The sequence below is a fragment of the Ictalurus punctatus genome, chromosome 3, assembly GCF_001660625.3.
Source record: "Ictalurus punctatus breed USDA103 chromosome 3, Coco_2.0, whole genome shotgun sequence".
NCBI lineage: Eukaryota > Metazoa > Chordata > Actinopteri > Siluriformes > Ictaluridae > Ictalurus > Ictalurus punctatus.
The window spans coordinates 37,213,966-37,238,619 of NC_030418.2; the positions used below are offsets into that span (position 1 = coordinate 37,213,966).

Here is a 24,654-nt window from a genome sequence, read left to right on the forward strand (position 1 = left end):
GATCGTGGTGTCGTGAGGTTCAAAAACTACGGCAGTGCACATTTGTTAGACTCTCCCCGGTAAATGAGTGGTGGGGGAGTTCATGGGATTGTCCTTGCCAAGCAAGATTACACTTAGGTGAGGGGCAGCTTCCGGGAGCCTTACGTTAGGAAGATATCACTGTTATTACATGTTTGAATCTGGTTTGATTGATTACATCATTTGTACAGAGTCCGGTGGGACTGGTTGTATTATAATAACTGCTTAGGTATCAACAACTGCTGTGAGTGTTTTAAAAATTGTGGCACAGCCAAGAACTTGGCATTGTAAATATTTTGGACGTCTGTCTGATTGCCCATTGTGTAAATCACTTAAAACTTCTAGGCTTGTAATATATAAAAATATTCCCAGAAATTGGATGTGTATGCTTTTTGGTCACCTACCTACATATAGATTGTCCAGCTGGGGAGACACAACCTTGGTTGAACAATTCATGATCTGCTGTGTGTCTGCAAATTGAGCTGGGGTGTCACATATTTTGTGAACTCACAATTTGTTATTTAGGCTGAGTGCTATATATTCAGTTTGCTCTTTTTATTTAGACCGAGTGCTATACATTGTCTTTGGCGTTTAGGTCAAGTGCTATATATTAATTTTACTCTAGGATTTTTGTAGGTTGAATTAAGAATAATATATTCAATATACTCTTGTATCTTTGGTATTTGAGTCAAGTTATGAATCTTCAGTAGCCTATGACCCATTTTGCACTGTATAGAAAAGGGAATCGATTCAAACCTATATTTAATCTTGCAATAATGGCGGAGATCAGTGTGATAGAGCCATATAACAACACCTTTGCTGATAATTCCATGAGAGTGGTTTTTGACTATTTGCCATAGTGTCTGGTTGTAGATATTAGGCCAGTTAGACATACAGATAGTGAGTATGGCTGGATGTGGGTGACACAAAATAAATTAATATCAGGAAAGAAAATAACGAAAGTGAGAAGTCAACATTTTTATCCCCTAAATTAATTGCCTGTTATCCCTTATTAGGTTTTAGGGCTGGAGTTGGGCAGCAGCAATAGAGAAGGGGTTACTTTAATGCAAGGGCGTAACCATGGTATGGACATTGGGGGGTCCAACGAACTCGGCGGGAGGATATGCAAGTGAATGTAATGTTAATGGTCAAAAACTGGAACTGACGTTAGCCTAGCCTACTTCGTGGGTGTGCAAGTATCAAAAGTTAATTGACGTTCTTAAGAACAAACCAAGCCATGGTATGATGCCTTCTATACTAAGCTAACGTTACCTACTATTTAGGTATCTAGTTACTTAGTGTCTGGAAAAAAGCTTGTATGCTCTGCTGAACTTTTCTACACTTGGCTGCTGTCTCCATTTTTCACAGACTGAGCTGCTAAAATATATCAACGAACTGACGTTGAGTATGGGCACAACCAAGTGTACAACTGGGGGGGGCACACCTATTTTCCTTAACAAACGGAAATATATTTAAAAGGAATAGACATAAATAAATAGAATAGATGAAGAAAAGACAGATCCGTTGGCAGGGTTCATTAAATGGGGACATATAGAAAATATTTTGTACTGTATATTTGGGGGACAGATTGGTATTTCCTCAACATTGGGGGGGACATGACCCCCCCCCAAAGAATGCGTGGTTATGCCCATGCTTTAATGCCTAGATACCAGCCTTATATATTATAATTTTCAGTTCCACATTATTGGAATTGTAATTCACTAATATCACTTGGCTTTAATCAAATCCAATTAGTGTATGCCACGGATAGTCCCCACGTACCAGAATGTTCTCCGTCCACCACCCAAATATTAAGAAAGCTATACAGAAATGCGGAAAGATTAATATCTGCCGTCTGAAGTTTAATTTTTGTGGACATCAGGCCAAGGATCATTTTAGACAGCTGAGCATTTACGAGTATAAAAGAAAGCATGTTCATGAGCATACATACTCATTCAACTACAGAAGCACATTAAATTAAGAATTAAAGTGTTTTAGGGAAGCAGAGTTAGTTACATTGCTCCAAGTAACAGAGGGCGTCAGTAATCATTTCTAGAAGAGGCGATTTTATTTTGATCTCAGACAGTCGAGGCAGCCTTTAACAGAGCAAAGAAAAAACACATTTTTGCTGCAAATAACTAATATATTAAATCATATTAAAACAGAAGAACAAGAAGAATTTCCCTAGGTTAATTGGCGGAGGCTGATGGAAAATAGCTGGAGAGTTGATCATTTGGAAAAACTGCTAGACAAGTTTTTCCAACCTGATTCTCCGTGGTATTTTGCCTAGGCATCCATAGCTCCCCAGGTTGAGCCATACCTCAGATTAGGGGAAGAAAGAGATTTTGAAAGAGGAAGAGGGGGAACTGCACAGATTATAAGTGATCCCGTAATAGAGGCATCTGCACTATTGAGACAAGTTTATTGGTAAAACAAACAGCAGAGGGTGGAATCGAGTCATTAGATAAACACATGATTTATGGTAAATTGTGGGGAATTGTAGTAAAAATTATACCAAACAGATATGAGCATCATCTGTCACTCAGACTGGCTCAAGGAAGCGTTAAGAGTTGGGGCAGATAAATTATAAGTTGGAGTTCCTGTGGCATTAAAAAGGGTGACTGATTATCTAGGCTTAAGTACTTTTGGTATTTCGGAAGTGTGACAAATGGCATCTACCTCTGTAGAACAAATGATATCTACTCTTGTACAATTGTTGGGGTCCAAGTACCCACTGTGTAAGGAGTACATTGCCAAAATCTCAGAAAAATGGCACAAAAGAACTAAGCTCTTGAAAACAAAGTGGCCAAAAGAAGGGACATTTGACGTGGCATTGTGGGAAGAGATGGAAACATTGATAAAAAAAATTATAAGGCCAAAGACAAAAGTAAGCTGAGAGAACCAAAGCAGGAAAAAGAGCAAGAGGTTCCGAGGCTGTTCAAAAAAGAAGGAGAAGACTTGTGGAAAAGCATTAAACAGGCGAGGCAGTTGATGAGAAAAGAGGGTAACAAATCAGATGGAAAAGCAGAGGTGGTAGTTAGGCCACCTCCTTATGCATTATTCGGGCCATCAAATCAAGTTGCATCCTCTAACCCGTCTGCGCCTCCTAACTCAGTTGCGTCCCATAATCCTTTTTTGCATGTTGAAGGTCAGTACCCAATGATAAAAGGGACAGTGCAGGTAGCTGGGGATGTAGAGATGGCTGAGAAAGAGAGAAGCATGTCTGGGAAAAGGAGAAGGAGCTCAGACGGAAGGAATGAAAGACAGGGTAGGGAAAACAAGAAGAAATATATAGATGCTTATTCTCAGATAAACACTGCTGTTGGAGAATCAACAGGTATTGCAGAGCAGGGGAAGACTATCCAAAAAAAGCTGTGATAATTTAGCTAAAGGGAAAACCTGTGGAAGAGTAGAGGAGTCAGATTATGCCGGGGATGATGAAACAGATTCTGAAAAGGTGAGAGAGGAAATCAGTCTAGATAGGGCCGAGGGGGGAACGGAAGATTCACACAGACACCACAGTATGGTAGGAAAACCCTCACTAGAACAGTCTAGATCACAAGAAGTAGAACACGGAGGCGGAGACTTGTATTTTGTAGGCGGAGACTTGTATTTTGGGAATGTTGAGGAAGAAAATACTCCATCAGGGACACTGCTCAGACCAAGCGATATAACTCCCCGTTGCTAGATGAGATCTCAGAAAAACTGCAGCAGGATGAAACATATTCCAGTTCCACAAGTGAGGACAAAAAAGAATGATGAGCCTTGCCCTGGGTGTAAGTGTTAGCCTGAATTCTACACAAACTATCAAGCACCACTGTGTTTGTGTGTGTGTGTGTGTGTGTGTGTGTGTGTGTGTGTGTGTGTGTGTGTGTGTGTATATATATATATATATATATATATAAAGAAAATAAGAAAATTGTGTGTGTGTTTGTGTCTGTGTGTAAGGAAGTTTATCACACATATATATATATATATATATATATATATGTGTGTGTTTTGTGATAGTTGTTCATGAGTCCCTTGTCTGTCCTGAACAGTTAAACTGTCCAGTGTTCTTCAGAAAAATCCTCCAGGTCCTGCATTCTTTGCTTTTCCAGCATATTTGACCCCTTTCCAGCAGTGGTTAATGATGTTGAGATCCGTCTTTTTACACTGAGGACAATTGAGGGACTCGTACATAACTATTACAAAATGCAAAACTATTACAAAACATTCCTTGATTCTCCAGAAGGCAACACTACATTAAGAGCCAGGGGGTTGTAAACTTTTGAACAGGATGATCAGTGTAAATTATTAATATTTTGTCTTTTGGGAAACGTAAATATCTTAACTTTTGAAAGAAAAAAAACATTATCTCTAAACAAAATTTGGTTATGTACTTGCCTGAACTTCAGGGTTAGGTCACCAGGAGCTTAGTGTTCTTAACAGGGCTACCTTGTTGAACAGGTATGAAGAAGATGTCAGACAAATGTGATCCCAATTAAATGTAAAAAAAAAAAAAAAGACTAAGTATAATCTGCCTGGATTAGGGTTACTAAGACCCACCCCATGAGCCAGGCCTGACAGGGTGTCTGCAGGCAATTACTGGGGTGACCGGGTCATCCATCTATCCTGAAATGGTGACTTGGAGCAATTTTGTGAGTTCATCGCCTATACAGGTGCATCTCAAAATATTAAATATCATGGACAATTAAATATTTTTCTGTAATTTGATTCAAAAAGTGGAAGTTTCATTTATTCTAAATGTATTACACATAAAGAGAAATATTTAGAGCCTTTTTTTGTTTTAATCTTTATGATTAAATAATGTGGCATGGAGTCAATCAGCCTGTGGCACTGCTGAGGTGTTCTGGAGATCCAGGTTGCTTTGAAAGTGGTCTTCAGCTCGTCTGTCTTGTTGGATCTGGTGTCTCTCATAAATTCTCTATGGGGTCCGGGTCAGGCGAGACGGCTGGAAAATCTAACACAGTAATACCATGGTCAGCAAACCAGTTACTAATAGTTTTGCCACTGTGGGCAGGTGAAGAGTCCTGCTGAAAAAGGAAATCAGCATCTCCATAAAGCTCATCAGCAGATGGAAGCATGAAGTGCTCTAATATCTCCTGGTAGATGCTGCATTGACTCTCAACTTGAGAAAACACAGTAGACCAACACCAGCAGATGACATGGCACTTCAAATCATCACTGACTGTGGAAAATTCACACTGGACTTCAAGCAACTTGGATTCTGTTCCTCTCCACTCTTCCTCCAGACTCTGAGAGCTTGATTTCCAAATGAAATGCAAGATTTACTTTCATCTGAAAACAGGACTTTGGACCACTGAGCAATGGTCCAGTTCTTTTTAAAGGCTCAGGAAACCTTTGCAGGTGTTTTGAGTTAATCAGCTGATTAGAGCTCTTCTCAGGTCGATATTTCTGTATTATAAATTCTTTAATCTAATATTTTGAGATGCTTGATTTTTGATGTCCTTGAGCTGTAAGCCGTAATCATCAAGATTAAAACAAACAAACAAAAAAAGCTTGAAATTTTTCACTTTATTTGTAGTGAATCTAGAATATATGAAAGTTCCACTTATGGAAAAAAAATTCTGTTTCCACGATGTTCAAATTTTTTTAGATGCATCTGATGAAGGATGACCAATCTTCTAAATTGCCTAGACCCTTGGAAATGTTTTGGGAATGTGGAACGTCACTTCAGTGGCAGAGAAAGAGATTGATAAAGACAAAAAGGTATGTACTAGATATAGTTGGCTGTAGCTGCTCCCAAACTTATTCTTCTGGTCAGATTAAAACGTACGCTTCAACTGATGTTTGTCGTTTCTTTAATTGCATTCCTTCACAACTTAAGCGCATTCAATCACCGTCAAACACCATCAAACACCATCAAACACCGTCAAACACCGTGAAAAACTGAAATAAAGTGCATAACACATTCTCACATGAGCATATTGTACATAAGCATGTTCTTAAGAGTCCATGAGTATTCATTCATCTTGCTCACATATTAAACTAGCATTAATGGCCCTAGGAAACATTGCGCTATTACATTGCAATACAAACATGAAATGCACAACATCACAAACTAACATACCGCGTGCGCCTTCCGACCAGAAATCTAGGAGTTGCTGTAACGCTTTACTGTTTAATTATTCTCTTCTTTAGCATCTAACTCCGTGTACAGCGTAGCACCAACAAACTGCATGCACATTTTTGCACTGCTATTAGTTAGGCTAATCACATGACCACAGTAACTTAAATTAAATGCAGCTCACCAGTTTAACCTGTAGGTGTCACTATTTCTGCAACCCTTGTAAAACAAAACTCACATAGGCAAATTACTATTAATATTTACAGTGCATTATTGTAATAATAACATAACAAATAAATACTTTAAAGGCTTAAAGAAAGAAATAACACATACATGCTTTCAGCGACAGCTACACTGCCACCAAAATTACAAAGATTTATGTTAACCATATTCTGAATAAACTGAATAAATCGTGTAATTTTCCTATACATTTAGCAAGTAATTTTTGATACTTGGTTTTGAACAGCTTAGTCTGAAAGTTTAATATTTCCTGTTTAATGTTTTAGGATACTAGTCTATGAATTCTGCTCCACTAGCACCACTAATTTTTGAACTCGACGCTCAAGTGAAGAAAGTTGCGTTATGCGCTCACCTTTCTTTCCTAAATTACTTTGTCCTATTTGAATTTTGACCTTTCGCACAAGACCATCACCATCTGCCCTTGCCTCAACAACTCTGGCTAGCTTCCACTCATTTCTGGGAATATTGTCATCCTTGACAATAACGACATCCCCAACTTGCACATTTCTTCTGGGCACATGCCACTGTTGTCTGAGGCTTATGCTGGCCAGGTATTCCTTGCGCCACCTGCTCCAGAATTGTTCCGAGAGGTACTGCACTCTACGCCACCTCTTCTTGGCATACAAATCTTCCCGGACAAGTTTGCCTGGAGGCGCGAGGGGCACAATGGACTTCATTGTGAGCAAATGGTTAGGTGTCAAAGGTTCAACACCTTTAGGATCATTGATTGTGTTTGTTGTGAGATCCTCCAACATTTCTAAGTGGATGGCCCTGCAGCTTAGACATGTGAACAACAGACCATACCGCTTGAATTCCTTTCGACCTTGTTTCGTGTTAAATGGCCCGAAACAGTCAATTCCGGTGTACAAGAATGGAGGAGATGGATCTACTCGGTCAACAGGCAAGTCTGCCATTCGCTGTTCTTCAGTCCGTCCACGCACCTTTCTGCAAGTGACACAACTCTTGATGTGCTTGGCCACTACCTTGCTTGCACCTATTATCCAATATCCGCTGGCTCTGAGCTCATTCAAGGTTTGACCTCGGCCTTGGTGCTGAGTCCTTTTGTGACAGTGGTCAAGTATAAGCTGTGTGACAATGCCTTCCTTAGGAAGGATAACTGGATGTTTCAACTCAACTGATGCGGAGGACATTCTCAACCTGCCACCAACCCTGAGCAATCCATTCTGAAAGATAGGGTCAAGTTGATACATCTTGTGAGTTTTTGGTAGCTTTGTGGATTCCTGACTAAACAATTTCAGCTCCTTTTCAAAGGCTTCTCTTTGTGCTGCTCTGATGAGCACAAGAGCGGCTCCTCTTCGTTCCTCTACACTAATGGGTCCAGACCTGTCTTTGTGTGCCAGTCTCTGAATCCGAGCAATAATGTTGAGGGTTGTATTCCAATCTGAGAGTCTTGACAGCCTATGGAGGAAGCTGTCTCTTTCAACAGCATCTGTTTTCAGGACTTTGACCTCTGGGTCACCTACAAGAAGCTCTGGGGATCTTTGGCTAAAAACAATTTCTTGTTCCCATAAGAACTTTGGTCCTCTGAGCCAATTTGATTCTATTAGGTCTGCCACCTGTCTCTTATTTTCTGGACGCGATTTGCTACAAAAACATGAAAGCGTCGGGCGTCATTCTTGATGTACCCGAGCACCACCTGTGAATCAGTCCAGAAAAACTCCTGGTCTATCTTCAGCTCCAGCTCTTCTCTAAGTACACTACTCACAGCGGCAGAGACTGTAGCTGCAGTGAGCTCAAGGCGTGGAATGCTGACCACCCTTGTGGGTGCCACTCTGGCCTTACCCATGACTAATGCACAATGTACTTGTTCATCAGCAACAATCCTGATATAAGAACATTGCCCATAGCCATTGTTGCTGGCATCTGAAAAATGATGCAGCTCAATTTTTCGTATTGTGCTGAGGTGATCATGAATGAAGCATCTTGGTATTTGAATTTTCTCAAGATTTTCCAGGTCATGGAGCCATGTTAATGTTGTGGATAAAAAATGTCATAAAATAAACATAAGGGAGGTCCAGATCCAGATCCAGGTCCAGTAACGGTGAGAGAAGGGACTGACGACGGGCACCGGCACCTAGACATACAGAAGCGGTTTTAGTCAGAAGTGGATAAATTGGTAAAACACTTTAAAGATCTTTATGGGTTATTAGTCGAAATAGTCGAAAGAAGTGTACGAGCTGAGGAGTGCTAAAACACACACACACACACACACACACACATGCTCGTACAGTCAAGGGCGGGCAAGTAGACACAACATACGCACACACTCTCTCTTTCTCATACACACACATGAATAACTTTAATAGAATCTTATAGTAATAGAGAAACTCTATGAAAAACAGAATTGTAGGATATGCAGGACAGTAGAACTGTAATGATATTAAGAAGTTGGAAGTACAGTAAACCGCTTTTCAAGTAGTATAAATATATATAAACTAAGAAATAGTGCAAATATGAAAATAAATTATAAACGAGAAATACAGGAAAAAAAGGAAAATATAACTTACTCATGATTCAGATGGTGAAGATTCTCGTCTCGCAAGGAAAGCCTTAATTTTTAGAGAACCATGAAGAAAGCCAGTTATAAGGGTGGCTGCCCCCCCCCCCCCCCCCCCCCCCCCCTCGAGATAACGATAAGACCAAGGTCCCTCCCGGTTGTTTAGTCGTCTTGCTTACGTCATTTTTTTAACCTAGGGAAATGGGAATCTTGGTTTTTGAAAACCTAGGTAAAAGAGAACCCTGGTTTTTGAAAACCTAGGTAAAAGAGAACCCTGGTTTTTGAAAACCTAGGTAAATAGAAACACTGGGTTGTTGTTTCCTGGGTTGTTGGAAATGCCTGGGTTCTGATTTTATGTGTAAAGTAAAACCCCTGGTTTCAATTCTATGGGTAAGTGAAATAGGCCTTTTCTGGAAACCTATGGGTTATCTAGTGTGTAAATACAGTATAAATACTGGAGCTTAAGCTCAGGGTATGGGGGATCACTTCTGAGAATTCTCATCGGTGTGGATCTCGTGTGGTGGAATGGAACAATAAAGCTGGACCCTTGCTTCTTCTCACTCACGGCTGGTGTGTTTTTTCTATCTCCAACTGGGCTCAGAGGTAGATGTGAGTATTGGCTTCTAAGTTGAATTTTAAATGTTTTTGGGTAATAGGCTAAATTCGAGCCAACATTTGGCACCCCAGATGGGACTGGGCTAAGATCTATATGTCTGGAATCTCTCCTGTGGGACTTCGCTCTCTAAGCAACAGACAGGCCGTATAGGAAAAGGCATTGCAGACGCCTGTTATTTCAAAGCTCTGTTTTAGTGGTCTGTTGTTACGATTGAGAAGCCCCGGGGTGGGAAGAAAGACTAAGTGGGTCTCCAAAAGAACCTGGAGTGAGTGAGAAGAGGTAAGAGAAGTATAGATTATAGAATGTACTTTTTTAATATATTGTACTTTTTTAATATATTTAATTTATAATAAAGAAATGGTATATGTGTTGTGTGAGTGAAAGTCCTGCAATACCGCTGGAGGAGGTAGAAAAAAGGTAGAAAAAAGAGAAATAGAGAAATACTCCAGGGCTGGGATAGAAAGCAGGTGGAAAATGAGGCCTCAGACCCCAGATACCGGCTACTAGACTTGACTAGCAGTCTAGTGGCGGCTGCATTGGTGGGGACCCCTAATACCGCTGGAAAAGGATTAGATAAAAGATAGATAGATTAGATTCCAGGGCTGGATAGAGAGGGGAATAAATCCTGGGCCCAGGTCCGGGTCGTGCAATACAGCATGCCCGGTGTATGAATGGAATATGTACTAACAAATGTGTGTGCTTAAAATATATGTGCTTATAATATGTATAATATGAGTGTGGTGTGAGAGCGTGTGAGTTTTGGAGACAGGGAAAATGTATTTATTAGTGCTCTGAACATGAGCTCCATACCTAAAGTATTGGATAAGTTGGATAAGATTTAGAGAAAAGAAAATTTTTTCCTTTGGAGAAAGTTGGATTTAATTTGTATGACTGTAAGCTTCATGCATACGGAGCTGGTTTGGAGGTGCTTTATACTTTGAAAACTTCATGTAGTAAAATAAGTGTAATAATGTGGAATACAATGTGTGTATGTGAGCTTGCCTGCGTTGTTGATAGAAAAGGGGGGTGTATGTGTGTGTGTCCCTGTCCGTTCTTATCTGTGCGTCTGTGTGGAAGGACAAGGAAAAAAAAAAAAAGGGAAAAAGGTAAGACAATTCGGTGTGTGTGTGTTCTTCAGAGTGAGCTGGGTAATGCGGAGCATTATGAGATATCTTGCGGACTTTGAATGTTTCAAATCCGGTACATACTTTCGGTGAGTCGGCGAGACTGTGTGTGTTATAATTAATTTGGTATCAATAACTGCTGTATAAGTGTGTTAAAAATTTTGGGGAGCATGCACGCCAATGGCACATATTTTAGACATCTGTTCGACTGCCCATTGTGTAAAGAAGAATTACTAGACCTGTAATATATAAAAACATATTCCCAGATTGTGTGATCCAGGGAAAAAGGAAGACTGAAGGCGGAAAAAAAGTGTGCATTTTCAGGCCCCAGAAGTCACTGTTAAGAAATGAATGAGTCCGACGCTCCAAATGTGAAGGAGAAAGTCCATTTGGACCTTTCATTTATATTCCATTTATATTTATATTTCATTTCATTTATATTTGTAGCATTTTAGTAACTATTGTTATTCAACTTGAAGTTAGTAAATTATATTTTAAAAAAAATTGTGTTCACAATTATGGTAAATAAGTACATAACACTTAAATTCCTTTTAAATAATGTGGAAAAACTAGTTGGAACAACATTATTTCTATGAGTAATTAAGTTAAAAACTTGTGGTTATTATACAGATTATTAAATGAGTTTTAATGGAAGACCTTTTGACTGTAGAGGAAAAGGTGATTTCTCCAACTCAATGCGCTTCATTGGTTGAAATTAATTTAAAGTTGTCATAACTCAAAAATGATGGGTGTTTTGCAAAACTGTCTGTGTGGTTCGCCTAAAAGAGTTTTATGTGTGTTTGTTGTTTGTTTAGTATTATGGTGTTACTGTGCGTGTTCCAAGTTAGGAGGGAGGGTCTCCGTCCGGCCCGGCTCCTCAGTCTCCTGGCATGACACCAGACTGGATTGAGACCGTGTTGCGCAGATTGTACACAGTTCCATGTTTAGATGGGGTGCACGGCTGGTCAGAATCATGCGCGCCGGAGCTCCAAATCATTCTTTTCATTTTAATTTGAATTCCATGTGTTTCCCTGTTTGGAAACTGAATGAAAGTGTTTTGAGTTCCATGGTGACGTTATCTAAACCACCGAGCGCGCGAGAGAGGGAGAGAGCGCGTGCGAGAGATTTCTGTTTTTACCCCTTTTTTCCAATCCTTTATCTTACGCTCTACATTAAAATCGAAGTGATTCAGTATATATATATACGTGGATATATTCCTGTAAAAATTAAAATCAATCAGCATGTCTTGATGTTAACAGTCCGAAGAGAACTTTAATAATAGTTTATGTGGTGTGTATTGTGCCACTTAGTTTCTTCTGCACAGACATCTTTATCTTTGCCTGACTAATGATAAAATTGATCAGCTGACATGTGAACCTGTTCGTTTTGAGTGATATTAATAAAAAAAACCCTGAAAAGTAAAACCGACCCGAGGTAACAGTCTCAGGCTGATCACAATGTGGTCCGTATCAGGCTAGGTCACGTCCTCCCTGTTGAGATAATGTTGAGCCTAAACATTTGGTTTCAGCGAGCAGTCTACCTTCATGAACTGACTCGCTAACAAGAACTGGAGTAACCATAATTCATTTGTATCGGTGATTCCTATATGGGTACGTGTCTATACAATATCTTAAGCAGTGTAAGTGCGAATTCTTCTGGCGAATTCTTTATAATGTGTTGTACGCCTGTTACAGATGTGATATCTGGATCAGTAACATTAGAATAAGGTGATGATTTGATTACTTACTTTTGCAGACATGTTGTGCCGATATGAGTTTGGGAGGTAGTTTAATTACGGTCCCTTTACAATAGTGTAGTTTGAAGTGTTTTTTCCTGAACCGTAGATTGGTGAATAGAGTAGTTATGCAAATATATATATGTGTGGGTGTGTATATGTATACACATATGTGCTATATGGTGTGCTATGGATATGTCATACAAAGTGTACGAATTACAATACTTAATAATACAAAGCAGTGGTCACAAACTCGAGAACCTGTGAAGTGAATTGAATTGACAATATGTTATACAGCAGCTGAAAACTGATAAAAACTGAGAGCTGTGAACTGGATGCAGGTGTGGTATTTTTATGTGTGTGTGGTCTGGGAATTGCGGTCCATGGCAGCCAGCCATGTTTGTGGACCGCAGTGAAGGATGGGAAATGTGGTTTGTGATATGAGTAGATTTAACACTACCTCAATATGGTCAAATACAGTTTAAATGAAATAGATAAAATTATAGGGCGAATCTTATGCTTCTTACAATTGTGCGTTCAGCCAGGGTAACAACTTGGTGGTAAATTGAAACAAAGCTCACAGATGATAAATTTTATTTTAGACTAAGTTAAATACATATTCACATTCCTCCAAAGTGAGCAACATTTAAATGTCATGTATGAAGGATCTGAGTGATATTTTGAGTACAGTATTTTGATACAGTTATAAATTAATAAGAAACAAAATGTCTGTACATGCATGTATACCATTTAGACTACAGACTAGTGCTGTACACATAGAACCAAATTCACTAGGTTGTTTTGAATGTAAATTAGTGGGATAAAAGTGGTTAGAGGACTGTAAATGCATATCTAGATCTCAACCTCATTTACTCTATTTTAGTTCTATCTTATTGGGATTATCACTCGTTAGCACAGATGGAATAGTGTACACCATGAATTTTTAGACTAAAGGAATTTAATTTTGGTTTCCTTTCTCAATATCTTTCTGGTAAATGAAAAACAGGAAGGGATAAGAATGTATCCTTGTCAATTGGGTTTGTACTTTTAAAAATAAATGGACTAGAACTATTTTACAGGGATAACTATACATGAGAGTGGAAAACCCCTTTAAGAGAGGTTTTATTCGATTGATTAGAGCAGTGGAGATTACTTTAGTAAATTTTGAAATGATTCGATAGACCAACTTTATTTAATCTCTGCAGCAATATTTCCTGATTCACTGTGTTGAGAGCCTCTTCTAAATCAACAGACAGGGAAGTGCAGAGGGTACCGTGACATTGTTTTAAGACTTTCAAAACAACAGTTGTGCTGATATGTTAGTATGACCTTAGACTTCTTGCAGACTGATAACATGTGAACGATTTACTGAAAAAGCTTTCTACAAGGGACATAGGCGAGGAGGCCGTGTTATTGGATTGTAATGATCTAATATAGTTGGGTGTCCCTGATTTAATGTAATAAATAAATAAGAAAACTGATTTCCAAATTTCTAGTATAACCCCTTTGTCTAATCAAAGATTAAAATGATACATTGAAAGAGATGAAATAATATCAACTGCTAAGTCGTTTAGAAATACAGACTCCACACAATCAGGGCCTTGTGATGTGTTTATATCGAACTTGAGTGATCTGTAAACATCACAAGTCTTAACACGTTAAAAACTGAACTCCTCATTTTGAATTGTTTTTAATAGCTTCCTGCTTTATTAAAATCAGGGTATAGTGAATCACGATAAATATTCACTGTTTTAAGGACTAGATCTGATGCATAAATTGAACATTTCATGATGGGGTTTGCAGTTGTGTGTCCAGTTGTCTGTCTCCAGTTTCCGGTACTATTGTCCTGTAAACAATATTTTCGATCCTCAGAGGGAGGATGAAAGGACATGCCCAATTACCATTATTACAGCAAGCTGTGATAACAAAAGTGATAAGTTTTGCGATACAACCAACCCACCCAGTAACCATTATTTATAGTATGATGTATATAGAATATATATATATATATATATATATATATATATATATATATATATATATATATATATATATATGTATATATATATATATATATATATATATATATGTATATATATATATAAGATGTCCCAATTGTAACCTATAACTGTAATTCCATTCCACATGATATTATTATGGATCCGCGCTTTTTCCAAATGACTGCATGTGAGAGCTCAAGGCCATTATTCCTCTTAACAATTCCTAGATCAGTAGTACACCTGGAAGCGTCTCCTTCGCGGGGCTGTGGGCTCCCCTGTGGTGTACTCCTCTGTGGTCATAGACTCCCTTGCACGCTCCCAAGGCCGTCAGGACATGATTGGGGTCATCCTCCGCCCCATAAAAGCGCAATAAATGTTCCTGGACGTTATCAAGTATGGTCTGCAGTGGATCACTGATTGCTCACTAAAGGACAACATCCTGAGATCCGGGTGTTCTTTGGACAAGCCTGACATTGAATGAACTTATGCTTTGCACCTGAACTATGGCTGACAAACAATAACAAAGACTGTATCTTACATGTGACTGAAGGGGTTGGGTGCTGCTGGGGGGGTCCCGGCTCAGGAGAATGGGGCGCTTACAGGGCTGTAGTTTATGCATTGAAAACATTGGATTTGGTGGCACAAGGATTGCCAGGCTGGAGAGGCTCTCTTAGTGCGGATCATTGGGAAAATTGCTCTCTCACACATCGATCTTACGTTTATCACACCAGGTCATTTCTATTTTGAAAGAACATGATATGGGGATATGGGGTTAATCGATGTGCCACCCGAACTAAAATTCTTAAACCTGTTAGTGTGCCTAACTTACCAACTGTAGTGTTGTAATGGTGTAATTAATTCTGTGGAGCCAGTCACTGAGAACACTCACGATTGCCCAGCCGAAATTCGTATTTCCTTGAGCTTAAAAGTTTTGGGTCTGAAATTTCACAAACATTATGAACACCCTGTTCTGCCCAATTGGCTGAATTGAAGTCTATCACTAAAGAATGCAACCTGGTTAAGGGTAGAATTGTTAAAAAATATAAATACTGACGTTTAGGCCCATGGATTGTGTCGTCTGTTTAGAGTTGTTTGAATGCAATGAGATTCTAGGAAAAAATTGGAACGCCACTTATCGAACAAATAGTTTAATTGAATTCTGACTGCACTTCTTGCTGTATGTATTACAGCTGCCCATGATCTTAGCCGGTACGCGAGGGGGAAGGTAGAGGAATGATCTCTGTACTTGCAGGCAACGATGGAGGGTCACCTGAAGTGTGCTCAAGATTATTTATTATTTTTTTTCCTTGACCAGGGATAGGTCTGGCATACCCTGATTTGTGTTGGATACAATTTGTGCTGATACTAAACGTATTTCGGTAGATGCTCTACCTCTTGCACTAATGACCTATCACATGCAGACTAACAGCAATATGTATCTAACACCGCATGAAATGCTTATGGGTCGACCCATGTCTGTGTCCTTATGATGGACGGCCGCTGGAGTAATTGCAGATGAATCGAAAAACATATATAAGACCACTAACTATTATGTATGGAGCTATCTATTCACAGGAACACAGCTAAGTGCAGTGTTATCAGTGTTATGTGTGAGGCGTCACCGCCTCAACGGGGGGAGGTGTTCGGAGGTGTTCGGAGGTGTTCAGAGGTGTTCACCCGGAGGTGGGAGTCCCGGAGCCGCGAGAGAAGGCTGACTACAGGGCAGCAGCGGACTAGAACATGCAACCCCTGGAGGATGCTCAATCCTCCAATGACGAGATGGTGGGGAACACGTGAAGGTCCGGTACGAAGCGTCAACGGGGGGTCTGCTCTGTGGCAGACAGGATGAGAAGATGTGAAGATCCATACCCTGGGTGTACGTGCTAGCCTAACCTCTCCCCAAAGGGTGGCTCTCTACAGTACGTAAAGTGCTTGAGCTGAAGACAACCAGCATACAGAGAGATACAGATACTGCATACAACAGACTGTCAAGTATTGTTATAAAATGTTATAAAATGTTTGTGATGTGACGCAATCAGGCACAGAAAAGTATAATGGTGCTGCCGAGCACATAGTGCTGGCAGGGTGGGAATTTTTCCCTCGTAGGAGGTTTTTTTCGCCCACCCCTGACTGCGAAAGACTGGGGTTTGGTTTTTGAGGGGAAGCAAGAATCTGTAGGTCCAGACAAATACAAAACGTATGGCAGTAGTAGTAGTAATGAATGATTAGGGAAACTCAGTTAATCACACTTATAATCGATGTAGGGTATAATCAAAGTAGTTAGATTCAAAATGAGATATATATATATATATAAAAGGAGAAGTAAGTTAAGGGTTAAGAGTTATGGCTAGGTACATCTACACATGTCCGGCGCAAAGTGGATGTAGGGGGGTCCTAAGGCCCATTCTCCAGCTGCCAATCTACTATGAGACCCCGGGGCGCACAACACTAGCACGTCTCCCACCAGGTCTACAAAACCTCCTCAGCTCCTATTCGGATCGGTGTTGCGTAGAAGTGGTTAATGTAGGGGACCCATTGGATTACGGGGACGACGGGCGGGATTATGGCTTCGTTAGAGTAATCCTCCGACAGCTAGCGGGGGACGGCCATGGGGTGCGGCAGAATCAGTTCCTCCATGCTTAATTAAGGTATTGTATGAGGCTTCATAGCCTCAGAGGGGGAAATGTTGTGGATAAAAAATGTCATAAAATAAACATAAGGGAGGTCCAGATCCAGATCCAGGTCCAGTAACGGAGAGAGAAGGGACTGACGACGGGCACCGGCACCTAGACATACAGAAGCGGTTTTAGTCAGAAGTGGATAAATTGGTAAAACACTTTAAAGATCTTTATGGGTTATTAGTCGAAATAGTCGAAAGAAGTGTACGAGCTGAGGAGTGCTAAAACACACACACACACACACACACACACACATGCTCGTACAGTCAAGGGCGGGCAAGTAGACACAACATACGCACACACTCTCTCTTTCTCATACACACACATGAATAACTTTAATAGAATCTTATAGTAATAGAGAAACTCTATGAAAAACAGAATTGTAGGATATGCAGGACAGTAGAACTGTAATGATATTAAGAAGTTGGAAGTACAGTAAACCGCTTTTCAAGTAGTATAAATATATATAAACTAAGAAATAGTGCAAATATGAAAATAAATTATAAACGAGAAATACAGGAAAAAAAGGAAAATATAACTTACTCATGATTCAGATGGTGAAGATTCTCGTCTCGCAAGGAAAGCCTTAATTTTTAGAGAACCATGAAGAAAGCCAGTTATAAGGGTGGCTGCCCCCCCCCCCCCCCCCCCCCCTCGAGATAACGATAAGACCAAGGTCCCTCCCGGTTGTTTAGTCGTCTTGCTTACGTCATTTTTTTAACCTAGGGAAATGGGAATCTTGGTTTTTGAAAACCTAGGTAAAAGAGAACCCTGGTTTTTGAAAACCTAGGTAAAAGAGAACCCTGGTTTTTGAAAACCTAGGTAAATAGAAACACTGGGTTGTTGTTTCCTGGGTTGTTGGAAATGCCTGGGTTCTGATTTTATGTGTAAAGTAAAACCCCTGGTTTCAATTCTATGGGTAAGTGAAATAGGCCTTTTCTGGAAACCTATGGGTTATCTAGTGTGTAAATACAGTATAAATACTGGAGCTTAAGCTCAGGGTATGGGGGATCACTTCTGAGAATTCTCATCGGTGTGGATCTCGTGTGGTGGAATGGAACAATAAAGCTGGACCCTTGCTTCTTCTCACTCACGGCTGGTGTGTTTTTTCTATCTCCAACTGGGCTCAGAGGTAGATGTGAGTATTGGCTTCTAAGTTGAATTTTAAATGTTTTTGGGTAATAGGCTAAATTCGAGCCAACATTTCTCACTTTGGCTTCAGTTCAAGGGGAACATGTTCATCCCATCCTACACCTCGTTTGCACATCTCTTGCAGCACTCTTTTCCCAGTCAAGATGTAGGGAGAGAGAAATCCTAATGGGTCGTATACACTAGCTACCGTTGATAGGATTCCTCGCCGGGTGGCTGCCTTTTCATTGAGGACGACATTGAATGAGAACGCATCCGTCTCTATGCTCCACTTCACTCCCAGCACACTCTGCATTGGAAGCTCGCTGTAGTTCAGGTCCACATCCTTCACTGCACTTGCCCGTTCACTCTCTGGAATTGCATCCAAAACCTTTCTGTTGTTAGAGACAAATTTGTGTAAGCGCAGCTGTCCTTTACTAAAGACTTCCCGTGCTTCATTCACAAGCTGGTTGGCTCTTTGAACTGAATCGACACTGATAAGCCCATCGTCCACATAGAAATTTTTCCGGATGAAGACTGCAGCCAATGGGTAATCATTCTCATATTTGCTGGCGAGGTATTTCATGCCATAGTTAGCACATCCAGGCGATGATGCTGCTCCAAATATGTGAACTCGCATCCGGTATTCTTTGGGCTCTCTTGCGGTGTTCCCATTTTCCCACCACAGGAACCTCAAGAAATCCCGATCTTCTGGGGTTACGTGGAAGCGGTGAAACATTTTCTCAACATCGCAATTAATCGCGATCTGATGCTGGCGAAATCTACACAGCACTCCAGTCAGAGTATTTGTTAGATCAGGTCCTGTGAGGAGGTGGTCATTCAGAGTGGTGCCTTCACATTTGGCAGAGCAGTCAAATACGACCCTAATCTTCTCAGGCTTCCTAGGATGATACACCCCATGGTGCGGAATGTACCATGTGTTGCCTTCCTTTGTGGTGGCATTTGTTTCTTCTGCATCACCATCTCTAAAGACATTGTCCATGAATTTGATATAATCTTCCTTGTACTTTGGACTCTTTTCCATTTTTCCTTTTAAATGTTTCAATCTGACTGTAGCCAGCTGCTTGTTATTTGGAAGCTGAGGACGCTTTCTAAATGGTAGAGGCATCTCCAGATGTCCCTCTTCGTTATATTGAATTTTCCCATTCAAGAGATGCAGAAATTGAATGTCATCTTGGGATATTGTCCTTTCTCTTGGATTTGTGTCAAGAAAATCTCTCTCTAATGCTTTGATCACAGAGGCAGGTGTGATAGGTGGAAGTTCTTTCACAGAGATACGATGGCAGAACCCTTCGCCATCCCTTATGTCAGTGCAAGGCATTTTGGCTCCAACTATACTCCAGCCTAAATCTGTCTTGACTGCATAAGGTTCATACTCTTCCCCTGATATCACTGCTTTTGGTTTCAGAGCCCGTGCACAGTAATAGCCAATCAGAAGTCCTGCAGGACAGTTCAACAGATGTGGCATCTCTTCGGCTATGCTCAGAAGGTGAGTCCACCCTGCTGCTGTTTCACGAGTGGGAATGCTATTCTTCTCTAGTGGGATGTATTCTTGAGTGTATGCTGGAGGTAGCTCAATGTACTCTTGTAAATTGTACCCTCTCACCTTCAGTCCAACAATTCTGTGACAATTCAGTATTGAACTCTTATCAGTCATTGTTGACAACTTCAGTTTGACAGGTTCTGTGTGCGCTTGAATTTTTCCACAGACATCATGGTCAATGAAGGTACTGGTACTCTGTGTGTCCAGTAATGCATACACTAAAGTCTCTGGACTATTCTTGGCCGCACTAGAGAGCCACACTGGAACAATCATGGAAGTGCGATCACCATTGTCCATTCTCACGGTGAATAAGGCAATGGAAGAATTGTCCTTTTGTGGTAATGCTTCTAGCTTTTCTCCTACAGGGCGTTCTTCGTGAAGTGGAGATGGATGACTTTGTCTACAAATATTGCAAGTAGCCCTCTTTCTGCAATTTTTTGCAACATGTCCGACTCTGAGGCACCCGAAGCACATATTGTTGCTAATGACAATTTTTTTCTTTTCCTCTAGAGACATCGCTGCAAACTTTTCACATTTATAAATAAAGTGATTTTGTTGACAGCACACACAATCTATTTGTCTTTTGGTTTGAGTGGCAGGAGAGTTGGTTGTAGAACTTCATTGAGTCCTTTGAAGTGAAGCTTGATCTTTGAAACACCTTTGTTGACGTTGCTAGAGTGCTGGCTTTGAGACGCTTCTGTTCCTTTCCATTTTTCTCATCTGCTTGTTTTAATGCAAAAAGAGAAGAAACTGGATTGCAAGCAACACGTGCCTCTTCGGCTACAAAGTCTGAGAACTCCTTAAAGGCAGGATATGGCTTCCCTTCATCTAGTGCTTTAGTGACGTACCGGTTCCAGCGAGTTGTTGCCCAGTCAGGAAGTTTTTGTAACAGCTTTTGGTTTTCTTGACAATCATCTAAAACCTTTAGACCATGAATGTAAGGCATTGCATTCTTGCAGGAGATGAGGAAATCACTAAATTCCCTTAATTTCAGTGATTCCTTTGGTCCAATCTTGGGCCAGCTACTCAGCTTCCCCCTGAATGCTCTTTGAACTATGAAGGGGTGACCATAACGTTTGTTAAGGGCATCCCAAGCCTGCGTGTAGGCTTCCTCATCACTTCTATAAAATGTTCCTTCTAACACAGAAAGTGCTTCTCCACTGATGTATTTTTTCAAGTAATATAGCCTATGAGCTGGGTTTGTGCAACTTGTTTCGATTAAGGCCTTGAAGCAGGTACGCCATTCAGTGAATTTAAGTGGATCTCCTGTAAACATGAATGGCTCTGGTGCTGGAAGTCTAGTCATTGCCAGGGATTCTTTTAATGCTTGAACTAGTGAGGCTTCATTTGATTTTGGTTCTATTTTGCTTTCAGAACAAAAAGGGATTGAAAGGTCTTTGGGATTCTGGGTGCATGGAGTGCTGTTATGCTGCACTGGAAGCTGACTTGGAGACAAAGTGAAGATTTCTCTAGTTTCTCCTATTTCAGCATTCAATTTTAATTCCTCTTCAGCATATACATTGTATTCAGCTTCCATAGCCTCAAGATTCCTTTGTTCTTCCATCAGTTTTAACTTCTCTTGTTGAGCTAGCACCTCTTTTCTTTGTGCAGATATTTCCCTTTCCCTGTTAAGTTCAGCACGTTTCGATGCCAAGCGTGCCGCCGCCTCTGCTTTCTTTACTGACACTTGACTATCTTGCACACTACCCACTCCAGCTCTTGACACAGTTGACCCATAAACTGACCTTGCGTCTTCTCTCTGGAGTAATTTTGAAAGAGTTTCCTTAACAGCTTCTGCATTAAACTCTTTATCAGCTTCTGCGTAACGCACTTTCAGAAGTGTAGTTATTTCAGAAGTCACTGATGTGCAGATATCCATTCTCCTTCGTATATCTTGGGCTGGTGTGGTCAGTGCACGTAAGCTCTTATATTCCTGCTTTATTTCTGACTCATACTTTTCCAAGGTTCTTATCATTTCGCCTAAGTCTGATTTACAACATTCTTCCTTTAGTTTAGTTCTAATATACTGAACCTCAGCTTTGAAGGTTACATATGTTAACATGAACTTTCTTTCCTTTTTTATGCTCTCCTGTTTAATGAGCGCAAGCATCTTTTCTGTTGGGTGTTTTTCTCTTTCTGACCGCCTCACTGCTTGTTCAGTGCCAGGTGTTGGCTCCTGGAGCCCTATCCTATGTATTTGGAGGTCTTTATTAATTTCAGCTAACCGTTCTTCAATTCTTTGTTTCTCTGAGGTTTCAAGTTCAGTTTCTAATTCCTTCTGTAATTCTGTTTTCTCGTTTTCTAGAGCCTGTAGTACTCCTTCTAGTACACAAACATCTGGTGTGCTTTGATCCATTTTAGTAAACTATTTTGAAACAACACTACTGAAATATTAAATGATGAAAGGTAAACTAGAATGACCAGGAAAATACACACTTTCAAATGATCAAACAAGTACGTTATATACACGCTGCTATTCAACTTACAAAACTATTCAGATGCAGTTCTCATTTTTCCTTTGTTTCAAATAATAAATTGGAATTGCAATAAATAACAATTTAAACAAAACTGAGAAATGTAAATGCACAGTCTGACCTGGAATCCAGATTTAATGAATGTTCACAAACTCAATTGTCCAAAGATGTCGCGTTGTTGCTTCCCTGTGGCCGTTCATGGCAGCTGCAGCACCGTCTTCTTCTGGGTTCCACCTTCACGCTGAACTGAAGCTCGCGAGGTCACGTTGGATGAATGCCAGGATGGGTAGACAGGTCGTTTACGCTGAGTGCGGGACGGAGACTTCACAAGGGGCGGCCCGTACAATATTCCCTGGGATGCTGGCGATCGTTGCTCACTCTCCAATGGCTACGTTGTACATGTCCATGGATGGCGATGTTTTACACCACACCAAACAATACTTTTTCACTGCAGTTCACGAAGCAGTATGTTCTTCACTGTGGCTCGTGGCAGCAGGCCACGTTTTTCACTGCTTTTCCAGAATAGGCCTACGTTCTTCTTCACTGCCTTACCAAAGGCAGTAGGCCACGTTTTTCACTGTAGCTGCTCCCAAACTTATTCTTCTGGTCAGATTAAAACGTACGCTTCAACTGATGTTTGTCGTTTCTTTAATTGCATTCCTTCACAACTTAAGCGCATTCAATCACGTCAAACACCATCAAACACCATCAAACACCATCAAACACCGTCAAACACCGTGAAAAACTGAAATAAAGTGCATAACACATTCTCACATGAGCATATTGTACATAAGCATGTTCTTAAGAGTCCATGAGTATTCATTCATCTTGCTCACATATTAAACTAGCATTAATGGCCCTAGGAAACATTGCGCTATTACATTGCAATACAAACATGAAATGCACAACAACACAAACATGAAATGCACAACATCACAAACTAACATACCGTGTGCGCCTTCCGACCAGAAATCTAGGAGTTGCTGTAACGCTTTACTGTTTAATTATTCTCTTCTTTAGCATCTAACTCCATGTACAGCGTAGCACCAACAAACTGCATGCACATTTTTGCACTGCTATTAGTTAGGCTAATCACATGACCACAGTAACTTAAATTAAATGCAGCTCACCAGTTTAACCTGTAGGTGTCACTATTTCTGCAACCCTTGTAAAACAAAACTCACATAGGCAAATTACTATTAATATTTACAGTGCATTATTGTAATAATAACATAACAAATAAATACTTTAAAGGCTTAAAGAAAGAAATAACACATACATGCTTTCAGCGACAGCTACATTGGCCTTACATTCACACACAGTAAAGGGCTCCAGTCTTGTTCAGGTTGCTCTTGCTCCTTCTGCATCATGGTTGTAGAGATGCTCACCAGTTGCAGATCTTCACTCTAGGATTTTTTTCTTTCACAGTGGACAAGAGATTTGCCTTTGTGAGATTTTGAGTCACAGGAAGCAAATCTCTGGCTGTTGTTTGTGGGTATGCACTCAATAGCAGCTTGGAATAGTCAGTCCTTTTTGAGTAGGTGGAGAGGTGCTTACTACTGACTCCAATGTGATCAATGGTAATAATGATATATGATGGGAGACCAGATTTACCTTGTAAACCCAGGTGAGCCTTCCAAGCTCCTTGGGAGAATCTTTGATGAAAGATACTTTACAGCAACAGTAGGAGGCCTTCCATGTAATGCTCATGAAGGGCTCTCATTATTCAGTTAAGAGGTATAGGAGAGCCAGAATGGAACATTCATGAAAACATTTCAAGAAGCAAAAAGTCTAGCTTGGAGGGAGTTTCGAAAGACAAAGACATTTTGAGTCTCCCCAAAGAATTTTCACCTTACCTGTGGTCACTAGCCGTGAGTATTGAACAAATGAATTAGGTCCCAAGTACAGGCAGCACAACTGGCATTTTCTCTGCAGAGAAGGTGAGGAGTTAAACAATAAGGTGAGGAGTTAAACAATCTGGGAGAGCCTCAGAATAGAGATGCTGCTCCTCTGAATCGAAAGAAGCCAGTTGAAATGGTTTAGTTTAGTCATCAAACAAGGTGACTAAACCCGCTAGAGCTGAATAAGACATGTTCCACTGGATAGAGACCCCTGAGCAGACCCAGAAGTTGTGTGCTTCATACAGTTTGGCAACAGTTTGAGGAAAGCCAGCATATGTGGGTATTGATCATGTCTCCACATATTTATGGACATATAGTGTATTTTCTTGGTTACCAGTTTTACCTGTTTACCTGTTTTATTTCTCATGTGTTGCATTTTAATTAATTTCCATAACTCATCATTTAAATTTTATTTCCAATATTATTTTAATATTCACATAAAAACATTATCTTACTATAATTTTTACATATTTGTGGAATATATATATATATATATATATATATATATATATATATATATATATATATATATATATATATGTGTATAATATTTATTTTACATTAAAT

The 24,654-nt window shown here is 40.2% G+C and overlaps 1 protein-coding gene across 2 annotated transcripts; it reads right to left on the reverse strand.

Moving 5' to 3' along the window:
* Positions 1-8,980: 8,980 nt before the first annotated feature.
* LOC128632758 (uncharacterized) lies at positions 8,981-20,317 on the reverse strand. 2 transcript variants are annotated; one of them, XM_053679958.1, is made up of 2 exons: positions 17,564-20,317; positions 8,981-9,060 (listed from the first exon to the last, which is right to left on the reverse strand). In XM_053679958.1, exon 1 carries the CDS (start codon positions 20,226-20,228, stop codon positions 18,228-18,230), a length of 2,001 nt encoding a protein of 666 aa, XP_053535933.1. In that variant the 5' UTR covers positions 20,229-20,317; the 3' UTR covers positions 8,981-9,060; positions 17,564-18,227. The 2 variants fall into 2 exon arrangements, with proteins under 2 accessions (XP_053535933.1, XP_053535932.1); XM_053679957.1 differs by lacking the exon at positions 8,981-9,060 and adding an exon at positions 15,980-17,128.
* Positions 20,318-24,654: the final 4,337 nt, after the last annotated feature.